Source organism: Salvelinus fontinalis, unplaced genomic scaffold (genome assembly GCF_029448725.1).
Source record: "Salvelinus fontinalis isolate EN_2023a unplaced genomic scaffold, ASM2944872v1 scaffold_0135, whole genome shotgun sequence".
NCBI classification, from domain to species: domain Eukaryota; kingdom Metazoa; phylum Chordata; class Actinopteri; order Salmoniformes; family Salmonidae; genus Salvelinus; species Salvelinus fontinalis.
The window spans coordinates 35,740-62,500 of record NW_026600344.1 but is presented as its reverse complement, the minus strand read 5'-3'; the positions used below and the strand labels follow the sequence as shown (position 1 = coordinate 62,500).

The following is a 26,761-nucleotide window of genomic DNA, read 5'->3' as shown; positions in this document are numbered from 1 at the left end:
GTTGCCATGGCTGTGTGCTTCGTGTCGTTGTCATGCTGGAAGACCCAGCCACGACCCATCTTCAATGCTCTTACTGAGGGAAGGAGGTTGTTGGCCAAGATCTCGCGATACATGGCCCCATCCATCCTCCCCTCAATACGGTGCAGTCGTCCTGTCCCCTTTGCAGAAAAGCATCCCCAAAGAATGATGTTTCCACTTCCATGCTTCACGGTTGGGATGGTGTTCTTGGGGTTGTACTCATACTTCTTCTTCCTCCAAACACGGCGAGTGGAGTTAGACCAAAAAGCTCTATTTTTGTCTCATCAGACCACATGACCTTCTCCCATTCCTCCTCTGGATCATCCAGATGGTCATTGGCAAACTTCAGACAGGCCTGGACATGCACTGGCTTAAGCAGGGGGACCTTGCGTGCGCTGCAGGATTTTAATCCATGACGGCGTAGTGTGTTACTAATGGTTTTCTTTGAGACTGTGGTCCCAGCTCTCTTCAGGTCATTGACCAGGTCCTGCCGTGTAGTTCTGGGCTGATCCCTCACCTTCCTCATGATCATTGATGCCCCACGAGGTGAAATCTTGCATGGAGCCCCAGACCGAGGGTGATTGACCGTCATCTTGAACTTCTTCCATTTTCTAATAATTGCGCCAACAGTTGTTTCCTTCTCACCAAGCTGCTTGCCTATTGTCCTGTAGCCCATCCCAGCCTTGTGCAGGTCTACAATTTTATCCCTGATGTCCTTACACAGCTCTCTGGTCTTGGCCATTGTGGAGAGGTTGGAATCTGTTTGATTGTGTGTGGACAGGTGTCTTTTATACAGGTAACGAGTTCAAACAGGTGCAGTTAATACAGGTAATGAGTGGAGAACAGGAGGGCTTCTTAAAGAAAAACTAACAGGTCTGTGAGAGCCGGAATTCTTACTGGTTGGTAGGTGATCAAATACTTATGTCATGCAATAAAATGCAAATTAATTATTTAAAAATCATACAATGTGATTTTCTGGATTTTTGTTTTAGATTCCGTCTCTCACAGTTGAAGTGTACCTATGATAAAAATTACAGACCTCTACATGCTTTGTAAGTAGGAAAACCTGCAAAATCGGCAGTGTATCAAATACTTGTTCTCCCCACTGTATATATAGAGAGAGAGAGAGAATTGATCCTGATACAGCCTGATAAATATGTGTTCTGATGTTATTGATCCTGATACAGCCTGATAAATATGTGTTCTGATGTTATTGATCCTGATAAATATGTGTTCTGATGTTATTGATCCTGATACAGCCTGATAAATATGTGTTCTGTCCTCCTGATGTTATTGATCCTGATACAGCCTGATAAATATGTGTCCTGATGTTATTGATCCTGATACAGCCTGATAAATATGTGTTCTGATGTTATTGATCCTGATAAATATGTGTTCTGATGTTATTGATCCTGATACAGCCTGATAAATATGTGTCCTGATGTTATTGATCCTGATACAGCCTGATAACTATGTGTTCTGATGTTATTGATCCTGGTACAGCCTGATAAATATGTGTCCTGATGTTATTGATCCTGATAAATATGTGTTCAGCCCTCCTCTTGTTGTTATGACAACTAATTCATATTTTTCTTTCTTCCTCTCCTCCCTTCCCTGCTGTTCCTCCCAGCCATGCACCCTCCCCCGTCGCTCCTCTCCCTCCTCCTCCACCTCTCCCTGTACCCCAGTGCATGCTGGTCCTCCAGGATCATCGTAGTCCCTCCCATCATGTTTGAGTCCCATCTCTACATCTTCAAGACCCTGGCCACAGAACTCCACCTCCAGGGACATGATACTTCCTTCCTGCTGTCAGAGGGGCGCCAGGTAACATTGTGTTACTAAGTAGCAGGGTCATTGGTGTCAGAGGGGCGCCAGGTAACATTGTGTTACTAAGTAACAGGGTCATTGGTGTCAGAGGGGAGCCAGGTAACATTGTGTTACTAAGTAGCAGGGTCATTGGTGTCAGAGGGGCGCCAGGTAACATTGTGTTACTAAGTAGCGGGGTCATTGGTGTCAGAGGGGTGCCAGGTAACATTGTGTTACTAAGTAGCAGGGTCATTGGTGTCAGAGGGACGCCAGGTAACATTGTGTTACTAAGTAGCAGGGTCATTGGTGTCAGAGGGGAGCCAGGTAACATTGTGTTACTAAGTAGCGGGGTCATTGGTGTCAGAGGGGCGCCAGGTAACATTGTGTTACTAAGTAGCGGGGTCATTGGTGTCAGAGGGGTGCCAGGTAACATTGTGTTACTAAGTAGCAGGGTCATTGGTGTCAGAGGGGAGCCAGGTAACATTGTGTTACTAAGTAGCGGGGTCATTGGTGTCAGAGGGGCGCCAGGAAACATTGTGTTACTAAGTTGCGGGGTCATTTGTGTCAGAGGGGCGCCAGGTAACATTGTGTTACTAAGTAGCGGGGTCATTGGTGTCAGAGGGGTGCCAGGTAACATTGTGTTACTAAGTAGCAGGGTCATTGGTGTCAGAGGGGCGCCAGGTAACATTGTGTTACTAAGTAGCGGGGTCATTGGTGTCAGAGGGGAGCCAGGTAACATTGTGTTACTAAGTAGCGGGGTCATTGGTGTCAGAGGGGCGCCAGGTAACATTGTGTTACTAAGTAGTAGGGTCATTGGAATGAACGTAAGGTCAATTCCACGGAAACAGAATTGTTATTTTTTACTTTAAATGTCTGCCAAACTAAAACCACTGATTTTAAAAAACAACAAACCATACAACTCTATGCACAATGACTACTTTTAACAATTTACACTGAAGATTTTACTAAAACACATTTAATGGAAGATCTGTGCAGATGCAAAGCAGAATTTCCTTAAAATCTCCCTCAGTTTTCTTGTGGCCACGTTTTCCAAAAAATACACTGCTCAAAAAAACACTAAAATAACACATCCTAGATCTGAATGAATGAAATATTCTTATTTAAATACTTTTTTCTTTACATAGTTGAATGTGCTGACAACAAAATAACACAAAAATGATCAATGGAAATCAAATGTATCAACCCATGGAGGTCTGGATTTGGAGTCACACTCAAAATTAAAGTGGAAAACCACACTACAGGCTGATCCAACTTTGATGTAAGGGAACTCCCCCCCCAATTGTACAAAATAACATGGCAACTTATTGGCAGAGAGCGAACCATACACACGATGGGATTGTGTGGGATTTCACATTGCAAGCGCGGTGTTTCATCCAAAGTTAATGGCAAATGCCATATTGTAAATGAGCTGTGTAACACCCCAAAAATCCTATAGTGGGCGTGTGAGTTCCATCTTATTTTTTCATAGGCTTACTGTAACGCAAGTCAAGACCCCAGAGCCAAATTTTGAAATTTTTTAAGTTTTGGCAAAAACTTATCACCCCCTTAAAAAAGTGCTTTCTGGACCGTTTTTCGAAATTCTTTCGATTTTTATGTCAATTACACATGTGTAAGAACTGTATGAAAATACTTTTGTCAAATTTTATTAACATAATTTTTTTGACATTTTTTTTTGGACTTAAGGAATATGTTTTGTGCATTTTGGAATGTGATTTCATAGGAAGTCAAAAGTCAAAAGTCAAAAATGTCAAAAATTTGGAAAAAACTTATCACCCCCTTTAAAAAAGTGCTTTCTTGACCGTTTTTTGAAATTCTTTCGATTTTTATGTCAATTACACATGTGTAAGAACTGTATGAAAATACTTTTGTCAAATTTTATTAACAAAATTTTTTGGACATTTTTATTTGGACTTAAGGAATATGTTTTGTGCATTTTGGAATGTGATTTCATAGGAAGTCAAAAGTCAAAAGTCAAAAATTTCAAAAATTTGGAAAAAACGTATCACCCCCTTTAAAAAGGTGCTTTCTGGACCATTTTTTGAAATTCTTTCGATTTTTATGTAAATTACACATGTATAAGAACTGTATGAAAATACTTTAGTCACATTTTACTATCATAATTTTTTATAAATGTTTACTTGTACTTAAGGAATATGTTTTGTGCATTTGGAATGTGATTTCATAGGAAGTCAAAAGTCAAAAGTTAAAAGTCAAAAATGTTAAAAATGTGGAAAAAACATATATTCCATTTAAAAAAGTGCTTTCTGGACCGTTTTTTGAAATTCTTTCGATTTTTACGTCAATTACACATGTATAAGAACTGTATGAAAATACTTTAGTCACATTTTACTATCATCATTTCTTATAAATGTTTACTTGTACTTATCACCCCCCAAACCTCCATAAATCACTCAGGCCAGCACCCATTGATTTGGGGCCGTAGTATAGTGCTCCCATGGACGTCTGGATGACACCTAAAAGCATTTAAAACCGTTTTGAAAAATGACATGAAAACATGAAAAATATTTTTTTTTTAACTTTTTTTGGAAACCTCCTTAAATCACTCAGGCCAGACCCCATTGACTCGAGAAGAAAAAACATAAAATATTTTTCAGAAGATAAAACAGAATATTTTTTGACTTTTTTGGAAAACCTCCATAAATCACTCAGGCCAACCCCCATTGATTTTTGTCCGTAGAATAGTGCTCCCAGAGCGGGTATGGAGGTCTGGATGCCCCCTAAACGCAATTTCAACCGTCTTGAAACAGGGCACCTGGTAACCTAAAAGTTTGGACTTAGAATATTTTTCGAGTTTTTTGGAAAAACTCCATAAATCACTCAGGCCATTGAATCGAGAATAAAAAACATAAAATATTTTTCAGAAAAAAAAACATAGAATATTTTCTGACTTTTTGGGAAAACCTCCATAAATCCCTCAGGCCAACACCCATTGATTTTTGTCCGTCGAATAGTGCTCCCAGAGCGGGTATGGAAGTCCGGATGCCCCCTAAACGCAATTTCATCCAGGGCATCTGGTAACCTAAAAAAAATACCAGGTGCACGAAAAGTTTGGACTTAGAATATTTTTCGAGTTTTTTGGAAAAACTCCATAAATCACTCAGGCCATTGACTCGAGAATAAAAAACAAAAAATATTTTTCAGAAAAAAAACATAGAATATTTTCTGACTTTTTTGGAAAACCTCCATAAATCACTCAGGCCAACACCCACTGATTTTTGTCCGTCGAACAGTGCTCCCAGAGCGGGTTGGAAGTCTGGATGCCCCCTAAACGCAGTTTCAACCAGGGCATCTGGTAACCTAAAAATAATGCCAGGTGCACAAACAGTTTGGACTTGTTTGTGTGTGTGTGAGCTTTTCTTTGACATCTGTTTCGAGAAATGACTGATTTACAGTTCATGAAGGTTGCCTAATCACACACTTAAAGTTTTGGAAAGATCTGACTTTTTTAACCCTTTTAAACAGCACCTATGACCCCATTTTAAGGCACTTCCGGTTGGCACAGGAAGCTATAGGTAAAGACATATGCTGATCGGGGTATGCTCTTAGAGAATCCTGAGTTTTAAGTCTATACGTTAAGAACTGACTGATTTACACAGGGTTGAATGCACTATAAATCACAAACTGCTGGTTGGCTATGGCAAAACACTTTTAGGGTTATTTAACCACTTCCGGTTGCTCCAGGAAGCTTAGAATCAACACAGGTAGACCTCATAGTGGCCTGATGGATTATTATCAAAGACAGGTTCATAAGACATTCATAACCCACATAGGCTTCAGGTTGAATTTAGAGGTGCACTCAATGTATTCCTATGGGGCTACATTTCATTGTATATTGTTTGATGTAAACACCTTCTTTTAACTGTGAAGGGTTAATGCCACAGAGTCAAGGTTAGGCTTGCACAGATCGGGAGGACCTTAGGAGTTTTCCTGAGGTAAAATTGTGCTTCTAACCTTAACGGTTCTCTCTCTGTCTCCCAAAAGCAAATCAAATTGACATTGAGGTCAAAGGGTCATTTGTGTCCGTCTTCTTGTAACGGTCGCTGCGCTCAGACCGAGCAAGCTACGGTTAAGCAGGGCATCTCGTTGAACTCGGCACGGCCTGGAGATAATAGTAATGCCATTGCAGGCTTTGTGTGTCTTTAAGCACCGTACTTTTTCACTCCATCCTTGCTTTTTGTGTGTGTATGTTTGTGTGAGAGAGCTTTTCTTTGACATCTGTTGGGAGAAATGACTGATTACAGTTCATGAGGGTTGTCTAATCACATATATGAAGTTTTGAAAAGTTCTGACCTTTTAACCCTTCAAAACAGCATCTATGACACCATCTTAAGGCCCTTCTGGTTGTCACAGGAAGCTATAAGTAAAGAGATATCCTGATCGGGGTATGCTCTTAGAGAATCCTGAGTTTTAAGTCTATACGTTAAGATCTGACTGATTTACACAGGGTTGCATGCACTATATATCACAAACTGCTGGTTGGGTATGGCAAAACACTTTTAGGGTGATTTAACCACTGCCGGTTGCTCCAGGAAGCTTAGAATCAACACAGGTAGACCTCATAGTGGCTTGATGGATTGTTATCAAAGACAGGTTCATAAGACATTCATAACCCACATAGGGTTTATTTTTAAGAACTCGGCACGGCCTGGAGATAATAGTAATACCGTTGCAGGCTTTGTGTGTCTTTAAGCACCGTACTTTTTCACTCCATCCTTCCTTTTTGTGTGTGTGTGTTTGTGTGAGAGAGCTTTTCTTTGACATCTGTTGGGAAAAATGACTGATTACAGTTCATGAGGGTTGTCTAATCACACAAGTGAAGTTTTGAAAAGATCTGACCTTTATTACCCTTCAAACCTGACCCTATGCACCAGTTTAAGGTACTTCCAGTTGACATAGGTAGCTGAACGTGAACACATACCCTCCTTGGGGTAGGCTCTTATATAATATTGAGCTTTAAGTCTTTATGTTAAGAACTGACTTATTAACAGAGGGTTAAATGAGTGTGTGTTACTTCATAAAATCACATAAAATCACAGAATTCTCGCAGAGCTTCGAGACCCACTTTAAAAATGTTCGTGTGAACAAACTGCAACTGGATCTGTGATTTTTTAGAAGAAAAAAAATCCTCTTCGTGAACATCACCAAATGGACAATGTACTATTTCTCTTAAATTACGATAGATAAACGGCAGTTTTTTTTTTTCCTGACACCGTACGCTTATGTACTTTGACGTGAAGCGGTCAAATCGCACCCTACTTTTCGTTTTTGACCTTTGATCCCAGCAAAATGGCCATAACTCAAAAAGCGCCGAAGCCTCGACGCCATCTTGTTCGGGGCCAACTTCCCTTTACTCCAAACCTACGCTCGCCGAGTTTCGTCTTCGAAATATTTTCCGTTTAGGAGAAAAGGCCGCGCTCGTTTGCCCCGTGTTCGTGCGCCTGCAATATGATTTATTTTCCGCCTTGTGGGAATTTTCGAGAATGCGGGGAGCAAGTCAAAAATTTGTTATTTTTATAAAACGGCGACCGAAAGTCCGAAACGATTTCCGACATGACTTCCCGAAAGAGCTCCCCCGCGCCCTCGGCCCGACGCCGTCCGCGATTTTCCCGGACGAAGTCGGACGTCAGGTAAGGGACCGTACATTTCCAATGGGAGAATCCTCACCGATCATACGGCTCCCGTACCAGATGTCCCTTAAGGTATGTAATGTCCTTAAAACAAGTCAAAATGAGGCTCAGTAGTGTGTGTGGCCTCCACGTGCCTGTATGACCTCCCTACAACGCCTGGGCATGCTCCTGCTGAGGTGGCGGATGGTCTCCTGAGGGATCTCCTCCCAGACCTGGACTAAAGCATCCGCCAACTCCTGGACAGTCTGTGGTGCAACGTGGCGTTGGTGGATGGAGCGAGACATGATGTCCCAGATGTACTCAATTGGATTCAGGTCTGGGGAACGGGCGGGCCAGTCCATAGCATCAATGCCTTCCTCTTGCAGGAACTGCTGACACACTCCAGCCACATGAGGTCTAGCATTGTCTTGCATTAGGAGGAACCCAGGGCCAACCGCACCAGCATATGGTCTCACAAGGGGTCTGAGGATCTCATCTCGGTACCTAATGGCAGTCAGGCTACCTCTGGCGAGCACATGGAGGGCTGTGCGGCCCCCCAAAGAAATGCCACCCCACACCATGACTGACCCACCGCCAAACCGGTCATGCTGGAGGATGTTGCAGGCAGCAGAACGTTCTCCACGGCGTCTCCAGACTCTGTCACGTCTGTCACATGTGCTCAGTGTGAACCTGCTTTCATCTGTGAAGAGCACAGGGCGCCAGTGGTGAATTTGCCACCTGCACGGTGTTGGGCTGTAAGCACCACCCCCACCTGTGGACGTCGGGCCCTCATACCACCCTCATGGAGTCTGTTTCTGATTGTTTGAGCAGACACATGCACATTTGTGGCCTGCTGGAGGTCATTTTGCAGGGCTCTGGCAGTGCTCCTCCTGCTCCTCCTTGCACAAAGGCGGAGGTAGCGGTCCTGCTGCTGGGTTGTTGCCCTCCTACGGCCTCCTCCACGTCTCCTGGCCTGTCTCCTGGTAACGCCTCCATGCTCTGGACACTACGCTGACAGACACAGCAAACCTTCTTGCCACAGCTCGCATTGATGTGCCATCCTGGATGAGCTGCACTACCTAAACCACTTGTGTGGGTTGTAGACTCCGTCTCATGCTACCACTAGAGTGAAAGCACCGCCAGCATTCAAAAGTGACCAAAACATCAGCCAGGAAGCATAGGAACTGAGAAGTGGTCTGTGGTCACCACCTGCAGAACCACTCCTTTATTGCCTATAATTTCCACCTGTTGTCTATTCCATTTGCACAACAGCATGTGAAATTTATTGTCAATCAGTGTTGCTTCCTAAGTGGACAGTTTGATTTCACAGAAGTGTGATTGACTTGGAGTTACATTGTGTTGTTTAAGTGTTCCCTATATTTTTTTTGAGCAGTGTATATTCTCCTAGGGTTAATTCCCCACATGTTGTGTTAGTGTTGAGGGTGAGACAGACAAATCTTAGATTTTGACTATGTTTCCTTTGTCACTGTACCATCTCTTTGGGTTACTTAGGCCCTGTAAATTAAACTGACAAGCAGCTCCATTATGGCTGACTGGAACACCTTTACAGAAGCTGTTAGCTGTTGATCAGGGGAGCTACCTCTAGAACCTGTTAGCTGTTTATCAGGGGAGCTACCTCTAGGACCTGTTGATCAGAGGAGCTACCTCTAGAACATGTTGATCAGGGGAGCTACCTCTAGAACCTGTTAGCTGTTGATCAGGGGAGCTACCTCTAGGACCTGTTGATCAGGGGAGCTACCTCTAGAACCTGTTAGCTGTTGATCAGGGGAGCTACCTCTAGAACCTGTTAGCTGTTGATCAGGGGAGCTACCTCTAGAACATGTTAGCTGTTGATCAGGGGAGCTACCTCTAGAACCTGTTAGCTGTTGATCAGGGGAGCTACCTCTAGAACATGTTAGCTGTTGATCAGGGGAGCTACCTCTAGAACATGTTAGCTGTTGATCAGGGGAGCTACCTCTAGAACATGTTAGCTGTTGATCAGGGGAGCTACCTCTAGAACCTGTTAGCTGTTGATCAGGGGAGCTACCTCTAGAACCTGTTAGCTGTTGATCAGGGGAGCTACCTCTAGAACATGTTAGCTGTTGATCAGGGGAGCTACCTCTAGAACATGTTAGCTGTTGATCAGGGGAGCTACCTCTAGAACCTGTTAGCTGTTGATCAGGGGAGCTACCTCTAGGACCTGTTAGCTGTAGTAACCTAGTACTGTGAGCTGTAGTAACCTAGTACTGTGAGCTGTAGTAACCTAGTACTGTGAGCTGTAGTAACCTAGTACTGTGAGCTGTAGTAACCTAGTACTGTGAGCTGTAGTAACCTAGTACTGTGAGCTGTAGTAACCTAGTACTGTGAGCTGTAGTAACCTAGTACTGTGAGCTGTAGTAACCTAGTACTGTGAGCTGTAGTAACCTAGTACTGTTAGCTGTAGTAACCTAGTACTGTTAGCTGTGTACATATTACTATATTGCCCCCCAGGATAATAAAGACTCTCCTCTCCTCTCCTCTCCTCTCCTCTCCTCTCCTCTCCTCTCCTCTCCTCTCCTCTCCTCTCCTCTCCTCTCCTCTCCTCTCCTCTCCTCTCCTCTCCTCTCCTCTCCTCTCCTCTCCTCTCCTCTCCTCTCTCCTCCCCTCCCCTCCCCTCCCCTCCCCTCCCCTCTTCTCCTCTCCTCTCCTCTCCTCTCCTCTCTCCTCTAGGTGCCCCCCTCCCCCCACTACACCTTCCAGCGTTACCCAGGCATCTTTAACTCCTCCACAGCCGACAGCTTCCTCCAATCAAAGGTCAGCAATATCTTCTCTGGTCGTTTCACGGCGTTGGAACTCTTCGACATCCTCGACCACTACGCCCAGAACTGCGACGCCGTCGTGGGAAACAAAGAGGTCATGACCCAACTCAAGGATGCCAAATTTGACCTTTTATTGGTCGACCCCAACGAGATGTGTGGGTTCGTGATCGCTCACATCCTCGGGGTTCCCTACGCCGTCTTTTCCACGGGTCTATGGTACCCAGCGGAGGTCGGGGCTCCCGCCCCTCTCTCCTACGTTCCCGAGTTCAACTCTCTCCTCACCGATCAGATGTCTCTGGTCCAGAGGATTACCAACACGGCGGTGTACCTGGTGTCCCGGTTCGGTGTTCAGTACCTGGTGTTACCTAAGTACGAGCGGATCATGAGGAAGCACGGCGTGGAGCCGCGGGTCGCCATGCAGGACCTGGTGCAGGGGAGCAGGCTGTGGATGTTGTCTACTGATCTGGCTCTGGAGTTCCCCAGGCCCACTCTACCACACGTTGTCTATGTAGGAGGGATACTGACCAAACCTGCCAGCCCATTACCTCAGGTTAGTAGACACACACACACACACACACACACACACACACACACACACACACACACACACACACACACACACACACACACACACACACACACACACAAACACACAAACACAGGTTAATACACACACTAACCTCCTCCAGTGTTATATCTATGGTTGGTCTCCTCCAGTGTTATATCTATGGTTGGTCTCCTCCTCCAGTGTTATATCTATGGTTGGTCTCCTCCAGTGTTATATCTATGGTTGGTCTCCTCCAGTGTTATATCTATGGTTGGTCTCCTCCAGTGTTATATCTATGGCTGGTCTCCTCCTCCAGTGTTATATCTATGGTTGGTCTCCTCCTCCAGTGTTATATCTATGGTTGGTCTCCTCCAGTGTTATATCTATGGCTGGTCTCCTCCTCCAGTGTTATATCTATGGTTGGTCTCCTCCAGTGTTATATCTATGGTTAGTCTCCTCCTCCAGTGTTATGTCTATGGTTGGTCTCCTCCTCCAGTGTTATATCTATGGTTGGTCTCCTCCTCCAGTGTTATATCTATGGTTGGTCTCCTCCTCCAGTGTTATATATATGGTTGGTCTCCTCCTCCAGTGTTATATCTATGGTTGGTCTCCTCCTCCAGTGTTATATCTATGGTTGGTCTCCTCCAGTGTTATATCTATGGTTGGTCTCCTCCTCCAGTGTTATATCTATGGCTGGTCTCCTCCTCCAGTGTTATATCTATGGTTGGTCTCCTCCAGTGTTATATCTATGGTTGGTCTCCTCCAGTGTTATATCTATGGCTGGTCTCCTCCTCCAGTGTTATATCTATGGTTGGTCTCCTCCTCCAGTGTTATATCTATGGTTGGTCTCCTCCAGTGTTATATCTATGGCTGGTCTCCTCCTCCAGTGTTATATCTATGGTTGGTCTCCTCCAGTGTTATATCTATGGTTAGTCTCCTCCTCCAGTGTTATGTCTATGGTTGGTCTCCTCCTCCAGTGTTATATCTATGGTTGGTCTCCTCCTCCAGTGTTATATCTATGGTTGGTCTCCTCCAGTGTTATATCTATGGTTGGTCTCCTCCAGTGTTATATCTATGGTTGGTCTCCTCCAGTGTTATATCTATGGTTGGTCTCCTCCAGTGTTATATCTATGGTTGGTCTCCTCCTCCAGTGTTATATCTATGGTTGGTCTCCTCCTCCAGTGTTATATCTATGGTTGGTCTCCTCCAGTGTTATATCTATGGTTGGTCTCCAGTGTTATATCTATGGTTGGTCTCCTCCAGTGTTATATCTATGGTTGGTCTCCTCCAGTGTTATATCTATGGTTGGTCTCCTCCAGTGTTATATATATGGTTGGTCTCCTCCTCCAGTGTTATATCTATGGTTGGTCTCCTCCTCCAGTGTTATATCTATGGTTGGTCTCCTCCTCCAGTGTTATATCTATGGTTGGTCTCCTCCTCCAGTGTTATATATATGGTTGGTCTCCTCCAGTGTTATATCTATGGTTGGTCTCCTCCTCCAGTGTTATATCTATGGTTGGTCTCCTCCAGTGTTATATCTATGGTTGGTCTCCTCCAGTGTTATATATATGGTTGGTCTCCTCCTCCAGTGTTATATCTATGGTTGGTCTCCTCCTCCAGTGTTATATCTATGGTTGGTCTCCTCCAGTGTTATATATATTGTTGGTCTCCTCCAGTGTTATATCTATGGTTGGTCTCCTCCTCCAGTGTTATATATATTGTTGGTCTCCTCCAGTGTTATATCTATGTTTGGTCTCCTCCTCCAGTGTTATATCTATGGTTGGTCTCCTCCTCCAGTGTTATATCTATGGTTGGTCTCCTCCAGTGTTATATCTATGGTTGGTCTCCTCCTCCAGTGTTATATATATGGTTGGTCTCCTCCTCCAGTGTTATATCTATGGTTGGTCTCCTCCTCCAGTGTTATATCTATGGTTGGTCTCCTCCTCCAGTGTTATATCTATGGTTGGTCTCCTCCAGTGTTATATCTATGGTTGGTCTCCTCCTCCAGTGTTATATCTATGGTTGGTCTCCTCCTCCAGTGTTATATCTATGGTTGGTCTCCTCCTCCAGTGTTATATATATGGTTGGTCTCCTCCTCCAGTGTTATATCTATGGTTGGTCTCCTCCAGTGTTATATCTATGGTTGGTCTCCTCCAGTGTTATATCTATGGTTGGTCTCCTCCAGTGTTATATCTATGGTTGGTCTCCTCCTCCAGTGTTATATCTATGGTTGGTCTCCTCCTCCAGGGTTACAGTGAGGGAAAAAAGTATTTGATCCCCTGCTGATTTTGTACGTTTACCCACTGACAAAGAATTGATCAGTCTATACTTTTAATGGTAGGTTTATTTGAACAGTGAGAGACAGAATAACCACAAAAATATCCAGAAAAACGCATGTCAAAAATGTTATAAATTGATTTGCATTTTAATGAGGGAAATAAGTATTTGACCCCCTCTCAATCAGAAAGATTTCTGGCTCCCAGGTGTCTTTCATACAGGTAACGAGCTGAGATTAGGAGCACACTGTTAAAGGGAGTGCTCCTAATCTCAGTTTGTTACCTGTATAAAAGACACCTGTCCACAGAAGCAATCAATCAATCAGATTCTAAACTCTCCACCATGGCCAAGACCAAAGAGCTCTCCAAGGATGTCAGGGACAAGATTGTAGATCTACACAAGGCTGGAATGGGCTACAAGACCATTGCCAAGCAGCTTGGTGAGAAGGTGACAACAGTTGGTGCGATTATTCGCAAATGGAAGAAACACAAAATAACTGTCAAACTCCCTCGGCCTGGGACTCCATGCAAGATCTCACCTCGTGGAGTTGCAATGATCATGAGAACGGTGAGGAATCAGCCCAGAACTACACAGGAGGATCTTGTCAATGATCTCAAGGCAGCTGGGACCATAGTCACCAAGAAAACAATTGGTAACACACTACGCCGTGAAGGACTGAAATCCTGCAGCGTCCGCAAGGTCCCCCTGCTCAAGAAAGCACATATACATGCCCGTCTGAAGTTTGCCAATGAACATCTGAATGATTCAGAGGACAACTGGGTGAACGTGTTGTGGTCAGATGAGACCAAAATGGAGTTCTTTGGCATCAACTCAACTTGCCGTGTTTGGAGGAGGAGGAATGCTGCCTATGACCCCAAGAAACCATCCTCACCGTCAAACATGGAGGTGGAAACACTATGCTTTGGGGGTGTTTTTCTGCTAAGGGGACAGGACAACTTCACCGCATCAAAGGGACGATGGACAGGGCCATGTACCGTCAAATCTTGGGTGAAAACCTCCTTCCCTCAGCCAGGGTATTGAAAATGTGTCGTGGATGGGTATTCCAGCACGACAATGACCCAAAACACACGGCCAAGGCAACAAAGGAGTGGCTCAAGAAAAAGCACATTAAGGTCCTGGAGTGGCCTAGCCAGTCTCCAGACCTTAATCCCATAGAAAATCTGTGGAGGGAGCTGAAGGTTCGAGTTGCCAAATGTCAGCCTCGAAACGTTAATGACTTGAAGAAGATCTGCAAAGAGGAGTGGGACAAAATCCCTCCTGAGATGTGTGCAAACCTGGTGGCCAACTACAAGAAACATCTGACCTCTGTGATTGCCAACAAGGGTTTTGCCACCACGTACTAAGTCATGTTTTGCAGAGGGGGTCAAATACTTATTTCCCTCATTAAAATGCAAATCAATTTATAACATTTTTGACATGCGTTTTTCTGGATATTTTTGTTGATATTCTGTCTCTCACTGTTCAAATAAACCTACCATTAAAATTACAGACTGATCATTTCTTTGTCAGTGGGCAAACGTACAAAATCAGCAGGGGATCAAATACTTTTTTCCCTCACTGTATATCTATGGTTGGTCTCCTCCAGTGTTATATCTATGGTTGGTCTCATCCTCCAGTGTTATATCTATGGTTGGTCTCCTCCTCCAGTGTTATATCTATGGTTGGTCTCCTCCTCCAGTGTTATATCTATGGTTGGTCTCCTCCTCCAGTGTTATATCTATGGTTGGTCTCATCCTCCAGTGTTATATCTATGGTTAGTCTCCTCCTCCAGTGTTATATCTATGGTTAGTCTCCTCCTCCAGTGTTATATCTATGGATGGTCTCCTCCTCCAGGGTTATATCTATGGTTAGTCTCCTCCAGTGTTATATCTATGGTTAGTCTCCTCCTCCAGTGTTATATCTATGGTTAGTCTCCTCCTCCAGTGTTATATATATGGTTAGTCTCCTCCAGTGTTATATCTATGGTTAGTCTCCTCCTCCAGTGTTATATCTATGGTTAGTCTCCTCCTCCAGTGTTATATCTATGGTTAGTCTCCTCCTCCAGGGTTATATCTATGGTTAGTCTCCTCCAGTGTTATATCTATGGTTAGTCTCCTCCTCCAGTGTTATATCTATGGTTAGTCTCCTCCTCCAGTGTTATATATATGGTTAGTCTCCTCCAGTGTTATATCTATGGTTGGTCTCCTCCTCCAGTGTTATATCTATGGTTGGTCTCCTCCTCCAGTGTTATATCTATGGTTGGTCTCCTCCTCCAGTGTTATATCTATGGTTGGTCTCCTCCAGTGTTATATCTATGGCTGGTCTCCTCCAGTGTTATATCTATGGTTGGTCTCCTCCTCCAGTGTTATATCTATGGTTGGTCTCCTCCAGTGTTATATCTATGGTTGGTCTCCTCCAGTGTTATATCTATGGTTGGTCTCCTCCAGTGTTATATCTATGGTTGGTCTCCTCCTCCAGTGTTATATCTATGGTTGGTCTCCTCCAGTGTTATATCTATGGCTGGTCTCCTCCTCCAGTGTTATATCTATGGTTGGTCTCCTCCAGTGTTATATCTATGGTTAGTCTCCTCCTCCAGTGTTATGTCTATGGTTGGTCTCCTCCAGTGTTATATCTATGGTTGGTCTCCTCCAGTGTTATATCTATGGTTGGTCTCCTCCAGTGTTATATCTATGGTTGGTCTCCTCCTCCAGTGTTATATCTATGGTTGGTCTCCTCCAGTGTTATATCTATGGTTGGTCTCCAGTGTTATATCTATGGTTGGTCTCCTCCAGTGTTATATCTATGGTTGGTCTCCTCCAGTGTTATATCTATGGTTGGTCTCCTCCTCCAGTGTTATATCTATGGTTGGTCTCCTCCAGTGTTATATCTATGGTTGGTCTCCTCCAGTGTTATATCTATGGTTGGTCTCCTCCAGTGTTATATCTATGGTTGGTCTCCTCCAGTGTTATATCTATGGTTGGTCTCCTCCAGTGTTATATCTATGGTTGGTCTCCTCCAGTGTTATATCTATGGTTGGTCTCCTCCAGTGTTATATCTATGGTTGGTCTCCTCCAGTGTTATATCTATGGTTGGTCTCCTTCTCCAGTGTTATATCTATGGTTGGTCTCCTCCAGTGTTATATCTATGGTTGGTCTCCTCCTCCAGTGTTATATATATGGTTGGTCTCCTCCTCCAGTGTTATATCTATGGTTGGTCTCCTCCAGTGTTATATCTATGGTTGGTCTCCTCCAGTGTTATATCTATGGTTGGTCTCCTCCTCCAGTGTTATATCTATGGTTGGTCTCCTCCTCCAGTGTTATATATATGGTTGGTCTCCTCCTCCAGTGTTATATCTATGGTTGGTCTCCTCGAGTGTTATATCTATGGTTGGTCTCCTCCAGTGTTATATATATGGTTGGTCTCCTCCAGTGTTATATCTATGGTTGGTCTCCTCCTCCAGTGTTATATATATGGTTGGTCTCCTCCTCCAGTGTTATATCTATGGTTAGTCTCCTCCTCCAGTGTTATATCTATGATTGGTCTCCTCCAGTGTTATATCTATGGTTGGTCTCCTCCAGTGTTATATCTATGGTTGGTCTCCTCCTCCAGTGTTATATCTATGGTTGGTCTCCTCCAGTGTTATATCTATGGTTGGTCTCCTCCAGTGTTATATCTATGGTTGGTCTCCTCCTCCAGTGTTATATCTATGGTTGGTCTCCTCCAGTGTTATATATATGGTTGGTCTCCTCCTCCAGTGTTATATCTATGGTTGGTCTCCTCCTCCAGTGTTATATCTATGGTTGGTCTCCTCCAGTGTTATATCTATGGTTGGTCTCCTCCTCCAGTGTTATATCTATGGTTGGTCTCCTCCTCCAGTGTTATATCTATGGTTGGTCTCCTCCTCCAGTGTTATATCTACGGTTGGTCTCCTCCAGTGTTATATATATGGTTGGTCTCCTCCTCCAGTGTTATATCTATGGTTGGTCTCCTCCAGTGTTATATCTATGGTTGGTCTCCTCCAGTGTTATATCTATGGTTGGTCTCCTCCAGTGTTATATCTATAGTTGGTCTCCTCCTCCAGTGTTATATCTATGGTTGGTCTCCTCCTCCAGTGTTATATCTATGGTTGGTCTCCTCCACTGTTATATCTATGGTTAGTCTCCTCCTCCAGTGTTATATCTATGGTTGGTCTCCTCCAGTGTTATATCTATGGTTGGTCTCCTCCTCCAGTGTTATATCTATGGTTGGTCTCCTCCTCCAGGGTTATATCTATGGTTGGTCTCCTCCAGTGTTATATCTATGGTTGATCTCCTCCTCCAGGGTTATATCTATGGTTGGTCTCCTCCAGTGTTATATCTATGGTTAGTCTCCTCCTCCAGTGTTATATCTATGGTTGGTCTCCTCCTCCAGTGTTATATATATGGTTGGTCTCCTCCTCCAGTGTTATATATATGGTTGGTCTCATCCTCCAGTGTTATATCTATGGTTGATCTCCTCCTCCAGGGTTATATCTATGGTTGGTCTCCTCCAGTGTTATATCTATGGTTGGTCTCATCCTCCAGTGTTATATCTATGGTTGGTCTCCTCCTCCAGTGTTATATCTATGGTTAGTCTCCTCCTCCAGTGTTATATCTATGGTTAGTCTCCTCCTCCAGTGTTATATCTATGGTTGGTCTCCTCCTCCAGTGTTATATATATGGTTGGTCTCCTCCTCCAGTGTTATATCTATGGTTGGTCTCATCCTCCAGTGTTATATCTATGGTTGGTCTCCTCCTCCAGTGTTATATCTATGGTTAGTCTCCTCCTCCAGTGTTATATCTATGGTTAGTCTCCTCCTCCAGTGTTATATCTATGGTTAGTCTCCTCCAGTGTTATATCTATGGTTAGTCTCCTCCTCCAGTGTTATATCTATGGTTAGTCTCCTCCTCCAGTGTTATATCTATGGTTGGTCTCCTCCTCCAGGGTTATATCTATGGTTAGTCTCCTCCAGTGTTATATCTATGGTTAGTCTCCTCCTCCAGTGTTATATCTATGGTTAGTCTCCTCCTCCAGTGTTATATATATGGTTAGTCTCCTCCAGTGTTATATCTATGGTTAGTCTCCTCCTCCAGTGTTATATCTATGGTTAGTCTCCTCCTCCAGTGTTATATCTATGGTTAGTCTCCTCCTCCAGGGTTATATCTATGGTTAGTCTCCTCCAGTGTTATATCTATGGTTAGTCTCCTCCTCCAGTGTTATATCTATGGTTAGTCTCCTCCTCCAGTGTTATATCTATGGTTAGTCTCCTCCTCCAGGGTTATATCTATGGTTAGTCTCCTCCAGTGTTATATCTATGGTTAGTCTCCTCCTCCAGTGTTATATCTATGGTTGGTCTCCTCCTCCAGTGTTATATCTATGGTTAGTCTCCTCCAGTGTTATATCTATGGTTGGTCTCCTCCTCCAGTGTTATATCTATGGTTAGTCTCCTCCTCCAGTGTTATATCTATGGTTGGTCTCCTCCTCCAGTGTTATATCTATGGTTGGTCTCCTCCAGTGTTATATCTATGGTTGGTCTCCTCCTCCAGTGTTATATCTATAGTTGGTCTCCTCCTCCAGTGTTATATCTATGGTTGGTCTCCTCCTCCAGTGTTATATCTATGGTTAGTCTCCTCCTCCAGTGTTATATCTATGATTGGTCTCCTCCAGTGTTATATCTATGGTTGGTCTCCTCCTCCAGTGTTATATCTATGGTTGGTCTCCTCCTCCAGTGTTATATCTATGATTGGTCTCCTCCAGTGTTATATCTATGGCTGGTCTCCTCCTCCAGTGTTATATCTATGATTGGTCTCCTCCAGTGTTATTTCTATGGTTGGTCTCCTCCTCCAGTGTTATATCTATGGTTGGTCTCCTCCTCCAGTGTTATATCTATGATTGGTCTCCTCCAGTGTTATATCTATGGTTGGTCTCCTCCTCCAGTGTTATATCTATGGTTGGTCTCCTCCAGTGTTATATCTATGGCTGGTCTCCTCCTCCAGTATTATATCTATGGCTGGTCTCCTCCTCCAGTGTTATATCTATGGCTGGTCTCCTCCCCCAGTGTTATATCTATGGTTGGTCTCCTCCTCCAGTGTTATATCTATGGTTGGTCTCCTCCAGTGTTATATCTATGGTTGGTCTCCTCCTCCAGTGTTATATCTATGGCTGGTCTCCTCCAGTGTTATATCTATGGCTGGTCTCCTCCAGTGTTATATCTATGGTTAGTCTCCTCCTCCAGTGTTATATCTATGGTTGGTCTCCTCCAGTGTTATATCTATGGTTAGTCTCCTCCTCCAGTGTTATATCTATGGTTGGTCTCCTCCTCCAGTGTTATATCTATGGTTGGTCTCCTCCTCCAGTGTTATATCTATGGCTGGTCTCCTCCAGTGTTATATCTATGGCTGGTCTCCTCCAGTGTTATATCTATGGTTGGTCTCCTCCTCCAGTGTTATATCTATGGTTGGTCTCCTCCTCCAGTGTTATATCTATGGTTGGTCTCCTCCAGTGTTATATCTATGTTTGGTCTCCTCCTCCAGTGTTATATCTATGGTTGGTCTCCTCCTCCAGTGTTATATCTATGGTTGGTCTCCTCCAGTGTTATATCTATGTTTGGTCTCCTCCTCCAGTGTTATATCTATGGTTGGTCTCCTCCTCCAGTGTTATATCTATGGTTGGTCTCCTCCAGTGTTATATCTATGTTTGGTCTCCTCCTCCAGTGTTATATCTATGGTTGGTCTCCTCCTCCAGTGTTATATCTATGGTTGGTCTCCTCCTCCAGTGTTATATCTATGGTTGGTCTCCTCCAGTGTTATATCTATGGTTGGTCTCCTCCAGTGTTATATCTATGGTTGGTCTCCTCCAGTGTTATATCTATGGCTGGTCTCCTCCTCCAGTGTTATATCTATGGTTGGTCTCCTCCTCCAGTGTTATATCTATGGTTGGTCTCCTCCAGTGTTATATCTATGGCTGGTCTCCTCCTCCAGTGTTATATCTATGGTTGGTCTCCTCCAGTGTTATATCTATGGTTAGTCTCCTCCTCCAGTGTTATGTCTATGGTTGGTCTCCTCCAGTGTTATATCTATGGTTGGTCTCCTCCAGTGTTATATCTATGGTTGGTCTCCTCCAGTGTTATATCTATGGTTGGTCTCCTCCTCCAGTGTTATATCTATGGTTGGTCTCCTCCAGTGTTATATCTATGGTTGGTCTCCAGTGTTATATCTATGGTTGGTCTCCTCCAGTGTTATATCTATGGTTGGTCTCCTCCAGTGTTATATCTATGGTTGGTCTCCTCCAGTGTTATATCTATGGTTGGTCTCCTCCTCCAGTGTTATATCTATGGTTGGTCTCCTCCTCCAGTGTTATATATATGGTTGGTCTCCTCCTCCAGTGTTATATCTATGGTTGGTCTCCTCCAGTGTTATATCTATGGTTGGTCTCCTCCAGTGTTATATATATGGTTGGTCTCCTCCTCCAGTGTTATATCTATGGTTGGTCTCCTCCAGTGTTATATCTATGGTTGGTCTCCTCCTCCAGTGTTATATATATGGTTGGTCTCCTCCTCCAGTGTTATATATATGGTTGGTCTCCTCCTCCAGTGTTATATCTATGGTTGGTCTCCTCCAGTGTTATATCTATGGTTGGTCTCCTCCAGTGTTATATCTATGGTTGGTCTCCTCCTCCAGTGTTATATCTATGGTTGGTCTCCTCCTCCAGTGTTATATATATGGTTGGTCTCCTCCTCCAGTGTTATATCTATGGTTGGTCTCCTCCAGTGTTATATCTATGGTTGGTCTCCTCCAGTGTTATATATATGGTTGGTCGTGTTATATCTATGGCTGGTCTCCTCCTCCAGTATTATATCTATGGCTGGTCTCCTCCTCCAGTGTTATATCTATGGCTGGTCTCCTCCCCCAGTGTTATATCTATGGTTGGTCTCCTCCTCCAGTGTTATATCTATGGTTGGTCTCCTCCAGTGTTATATCTATTGTTGGTCTCCTCCTCCAGTGTTATATCTATGGCTGGTCTCCTCCAGTGTTATATCTATGGCTGGTCTCCTCCAGTGTTATATCTATGGTTAGTCTCCTCCTCCAGTGTTATATCTATGGTTGGTCTCCTCCAGTGTTATATCTATGGTTAGTCTCCTCCTCCAGTGTTATATCTATGGTTGGTCTCCTCCTCCAGTGTTATATCTATGTTTGGTCTCCTCCTCCAGTGTTATATCTATGGTTGGTCTCCTCCTCCAGTGTTATATCTATGGTTGGTCTCCTCCAGTGTTATATCTATGTTTGGTCTCCTCCTCCAGTGTTATATCTATGGTTGGTCTCCTCCTCCAGTGTTATATCTATGGTTGGTCTCCTCCAGTGTTATATCTATGTTTGGTCTCCTCCTCCAGTGTTATATCTATGGTTGGTCTCCTCCTCCAGTGTTATATCTATGGTTGGTCTCCTCCTCCAGTGTTATATCTATGGTTGGTCTCCTCCAGTGTTATATCTATGGTTGGTCTCCTCCAGTGTTATATCTATGGTTGGTCTCCTCCAGTGTTATATCTATGGCTGGTCTCCTCCTCCAGTGTTATATCTATGGTTGGTCTCCTCCTCCAGTGTTATATCTATGGTTGGTCTCCTCCAGTGTTATATCTATGGCTGGTCTCCTCCTCCAGTGTTATATCTATGGTTGGTCTCCTCCAGTGTTATATCTATGGTTAGTCTCCTCCTCCAGTGTTATGTCTATGGTTGGTCTCCTCCAGTGTTATATCTATGGTTGGTCTCCTCCAGTGTTATATCTATGGTTGGTCTCCTCCAGTGTTATATCTATGGTTGGTCTCCTCCTCCAGTGTTATATCTATGGTTGGTCTCCTCCAGTGTTATATCTATGGTTGGTCTCCAGTGTTATATCTATGGTTGGTCTCCTCCAGTGTTATATCTATGGTTGGTCTCCTCCAGTGTTATATCTATGGTTGGTCTCCTCCAGTGTTATATCTATGGTTGGTCTCCTCCTCCAGTGTTATATATATGGTTGGTCTCCTCCTCCAGTGTTATATATATGGTTGGTCTCCTCCTCCAGTGTTATATCTATGGTTGGTCTCCTCCAGTGTTATATCTATGGTTGGTCTCCTCCAGTGTTATATATATGGTTGGTCTCCTCCTCCAGTGTTATATCTATGGTTGGTCTCCTCCAGTGTTATATCTATGGTTGGTCTCCTCCTCCAGTGTTATATATATGGTTGGTCTCCTCCTCCAGTGTTATATATATGGTTGGTCTCCTCCTCCAGTGTTATATCTATGGTTGGTCTCCTCCAGTGTTATATCTATGGTTGGTCTCCTCCAGTGTTATATCTAAGGTTGGTCTCCTCCTCCAGTGTTATATCTATGGTTGGTCTCCTCCTCCAGTGTTATATATATGGTTGGTCTCCTCCTCCAGTGTTATATCTATGGTTGGTCTCCTCCAGTGTTATATCTATGGTTGGTCTCCTCCAGTGTTATATATATGGTTGGTCTCCTCCAGTGTTATATCTATGGTTGGTCTCCTCCAGTGTTATATCTATGGTTGGTCTCCTCCTCCAGTGTTATATATATGGTTGGTCTCCTCCTCCAGTGTTATATCTATGGTTGGTCTCCTCCTCCAGTGTTATATCTATGGTTGGTCTCCTCCTCCAGTGTTATATATATGGTTGGTCTCCTCCTCCAGTGTTATATATATGGTTGGTCTCCTCCAGTGTTATATCTATGGTTGGTCTCCTCCAGTGTTATATCTATGGTTGGTCTCCTCCTCCAGTGTTATATCTATGGTTGGTCTCCTCCAGTGTTATATCTATGGTTGGTCTCCTCCAGTGTTATATCTATGGTTGGTCTCCTCCTCCAGTGTTATATATATGGTTGGTCTCCTCCTCCAGTGTTATATATATGGTTGGTCTCATCCTCCAGTGTTATATCTATGGTTGATCTCCTCCTCCAGGGTTATATCTATGGTTGGTCTCCTCCAGTGTTATATCTATGGTTGGTCTCATCCTCCAGTGTTATATCTATGGTTGGTCTCCTCCTCCAGTGTTATATCTATGGTTAGTCTCCTCCTCCAGTGTTATATCTATGGTTAGTCTCCTCCTCCAGTGTTATATCTATGGTTAGTCTCCTCCAGTGTTATATCTATGGTTAGTCTCCTCCTCCAGTGTTATATCTATGGTTAGTCTCCTCCTCCAGTGTTATATCTATGGTTGGTCTCCTCCTCCAGGGTTATATCTATGGTTAGTCTCCTCCAGTGTTATATCTATGGTTAGTCTCCTCCTCCAGTGTTATATCTATGGTTAGTCTCCTCCTCCAGTGTTATATATATGGTTAGTCTCCTCCAGTGTTATATCTATGGTTAGTCTCCTCCTCCAGGGTTATATCTATGGTTAGTCTCCTCCAGTGTTATATCTATGGTTAGTCTCCTCCTCCAGTGTTATATCTATGGTTGGTCTCCTCCTCCAGTGTTATATCTATGGTTAGTCTCCTCCTCCAGTGTTATATCTATGGTTAGTCTCCTCCTCCAGGGTTATATCTATGGTTAGTCTCCTCCAGTGTTATATCTATGGTTAGTCTCCTCCTCCAGTGTTATATCTATGGTTAGTCTCCTCCTCCAGTGTTATATATATGGTTAGTCTCCTCCAGTGTTATATCTATGGTTGGTCTCCTCCTCCAGTGTTATATCTATGGTTGGTCTCCTCCTCCAGTGTTATATCTATGGTTGGTCTCCTCCTCCAGTGTTATATCTATGGTTGGTCTCCTCCAGTGTTATATCTATGGCTGGTCTCCTCCAGTGTTATATCTATGGTTGGTCTCCTCCTCCAGTGTTATATCTATGGTTGGTCTCCTCCAGTGTTATATCTATGGTTGGTCTCCTCCAGTGTTATATCTATGGCTGGTCTCCTCCTCCAGTGTTATATCTATGGTTGGTCTCCTCCTCCAGTGTTATATCTATGGTTGGTCTCCTCCAGTGTTATATCTATGGCTGGTCTCCTCCTCCAGTGTTATATCTATGGTTGGTCTCCTCCAGTGTTATATCTATGGTTAGTCTCCTCCTCCAGTGTTATGTCTATGGTTGGTCTCCTCCAGTGTTATATCTATGGTTGGTCTCCTCCAGTGTTATATCTATGGTTGGTCTCCTCCTCCAGTGTTATATCTATGGTTGGTCTCCTCCAGTGTTATATCTATGGTTGGTCTCCAGTGTTATATCTATGGTTGGTCTCCTCCAGTGTTATATCTATGGTTGGTCTCCTCCAGTGTTATATCTATGGTTGGTCTCCAGTGTTATATCTATGGTTGGTCTCCAGTGTTATATCTATGGTTGGTCTCCTCCAGTGTTATATATATGGTTGGTCTCCTCCTCCAGTGTTATATCTATGGTTGGTCTCCTCCAGTGTTATATCTATGGTTGGTCTCCTCCTCCAGTGTTATATATATGGTTGGTCTCCTCCTCCAGTGTTATATATATGGTTGGTCTCCTCCTCCAGTGTTATATCTATGGTTGGTCTCCTCCTCCAGTGTTATATCTATGGTTGGTCTCCTCCAGTGTTATATCTATGGTTGGTCTCCTCCAGTGTTATATCTATGGTTGGTCTCCTCCAGTGTTATATCTATGGTTGGTCTCCTCCTCCAGTGTTATATCTATGGTTGGTCTCCTCCAGTGTTATATATATGGTTGGTCTCCTCCAGTGTTATATCTATGGTTGGTCTCCTCCAGTGTTATATCTATGGTTGGTCTCCTCCTCCAGTGTTATATATATGGTTGGTCTCCTCCTCCAGTGTTATATCTATGGTTGGTCTCCTCCTCCAGTGTTATATCTATGGTTGGTCTCCTCCTCCAGTGTTATATATATGGTTGGTCTCCTCCTCCAGTGTTATATATATGGTTGGTCTCATCCTCCAGGGTTATATCTATGGCTGGTCTCCTCCTCCAGTGTTATATCTATGGTTAGTCTCCTCCTCCAGTGTTATATCTATGGTTAGTGTCCTCCTCCAGTGTTATATCTATGGTTAGTCTCCTCCAGTGTTATATCTATGGTTAGTCTCCTCCTCCAGTGTTATATCTATGGTTAGTCTCCTCCTCCAGTGTTATATATATGGTTAGTCTCATCCAGTGTTATATCTATGGTTATTCTCCTGCTCAAGTGTTATATCTATGGTTAGTCTCCTCCTCCAGTGTTATATCTATGGTTAGTCTCCTCCTCCAGGGTTATATCTATGGTTAGTCTCCTCCAGTGTTATATCTATGGTTAGTCTCCTCCTCCAGTGTTATATCTATGGTTAGTCTCCTCCTCCAGTGTTATATATATGGTTAGTCTCCTCCAGTGTTATATCTATGGTTGGTCTCCTCCTCCAGTGTTATATCTATGGTTGGTCTCCTCCTCCAGTGTTATATCTATGGTTGGTCTCCTCCAGTGTTATATCTATGGCTGGTCTCCTCCAGTGTTATATCTATGGTTGGTCTCCTCCTCCAGTGTTATATCTATGGTTGGTCTCCTCCAGTGTTATATCTATGGTTGGTCTCCTCCAGTGTTATATCTATGGTTGGTCTCCTCCAGTGTTATATCTATGGTTGGTCTCCTCCTCCAGTGTTATATCTATGGTTGGTCTCCTCCAGTGTTATATCTATGGTTGGTCTCCTCCAGTGTTATATCTATGGTTGGTCTCCTCCAGTGTTATATCTATGGCTGGTCTCCTCCTCCAGTGTTATATCTATGGTTGGTCTCCTCCTCCAGTGTTATATCTATGGTTGGTCTCCTCCAGTGTTATATCTATGGCTGGTCTCCTCCTCCAGTGTTATATCTATGGTTGGTCTCCTCCAGTGTTATATCTATGGTTAGTCTCCTCCTCCAGTGTTATGTCTATGGTTGGTCTCCTCCAGTGTTATATCTATGGTTGGTCTCCTCCAGTGTTATATCTATGGTTGGTCTCCTCCAGTGTTATATCTATGGTTGGTCTCCTCCTCCAGTGTTATATCTATGGTTGGTCTCCTCCAGTGTTATATCTATGGTTGGTCTCCAGTGTTATATCTATGGTTGGTCTCCTCCAGTGTTATATCTATGGTTGGTCTCCTCCAGTGTTATATCTATGGTTGGTCTCCTCCAGTGTTATATCTATGGTTGGTCTCCTTCTCCAGTGTTATATCTATGGTTGGTCTCCTCCTCCAGTGTTATATCTATGGTTGGTCTCCTCCAGTGTTATATATATGGTTGGTCTCCTCCTCCAGTGTTATATCTATGGTTGGTCTCCTCCAGTGTTATATTTATGGTTGGTCTCCTCCTCCAGTGTTATATATATGGTTGGTCTCCTCCTCCAGTGTTATATATATGGTTGGTCTCCTCCTCCAGTGTTATATCTATGGTTGGTCTCCTCCAGTGTTATATCTATGGTTGGTCTCCTCCAGTGTTATATCTATGGTTGGTCTCCTCCTCCAGTGTTATATCTATGGTTGGTCTCCTCCTCCAGGGTTATATCTATGGTTGGTCTCCTCCTCCAGTGTTATATATATGGTTGGTCTCCTCCTCCAGTGTTATATCTATGGTTGGTCTCCTCCAGTGTTATATCTATGGTTGGTCTCCTCCAGTGTTATATATATGGTTGGTCTCCTCCAGTGTTATATCTATGGTTGGTCTCCTCCTCCAGTGTTATATC

At 43.8% G+C, this 26,761-nt stretch overlaps 1 protein-coding gene across 1 annotated transcript in view; it reads left to right on the top strand.

Annotated features, from left to right (window-relative positions):
- Positions 1-26,761, top strand: part of LOC129843430 (2-hydroxyacylsphingosine 1-beta-galactosyltransferase-like) — a gene marked incomplete at its 3' end in the record, with an annotated part of 84,658 nt that overhangs the window by 45,266 nt on the left and 12,631 nt on the right. The window contains exons 2-3 of the mRNA XM_055912143.1: positions 1,649-1,842; positions 10,182-10,820. Coding sequence (XP_055768118.1) covers positions 1,651-1,842; positions 10,182-10,820 — 831 coding nt within the window. The remainder of the gene's footprint in view (positions 1-1,648; positions 1,843-10,181; positions 10,821-26,761) is intronic.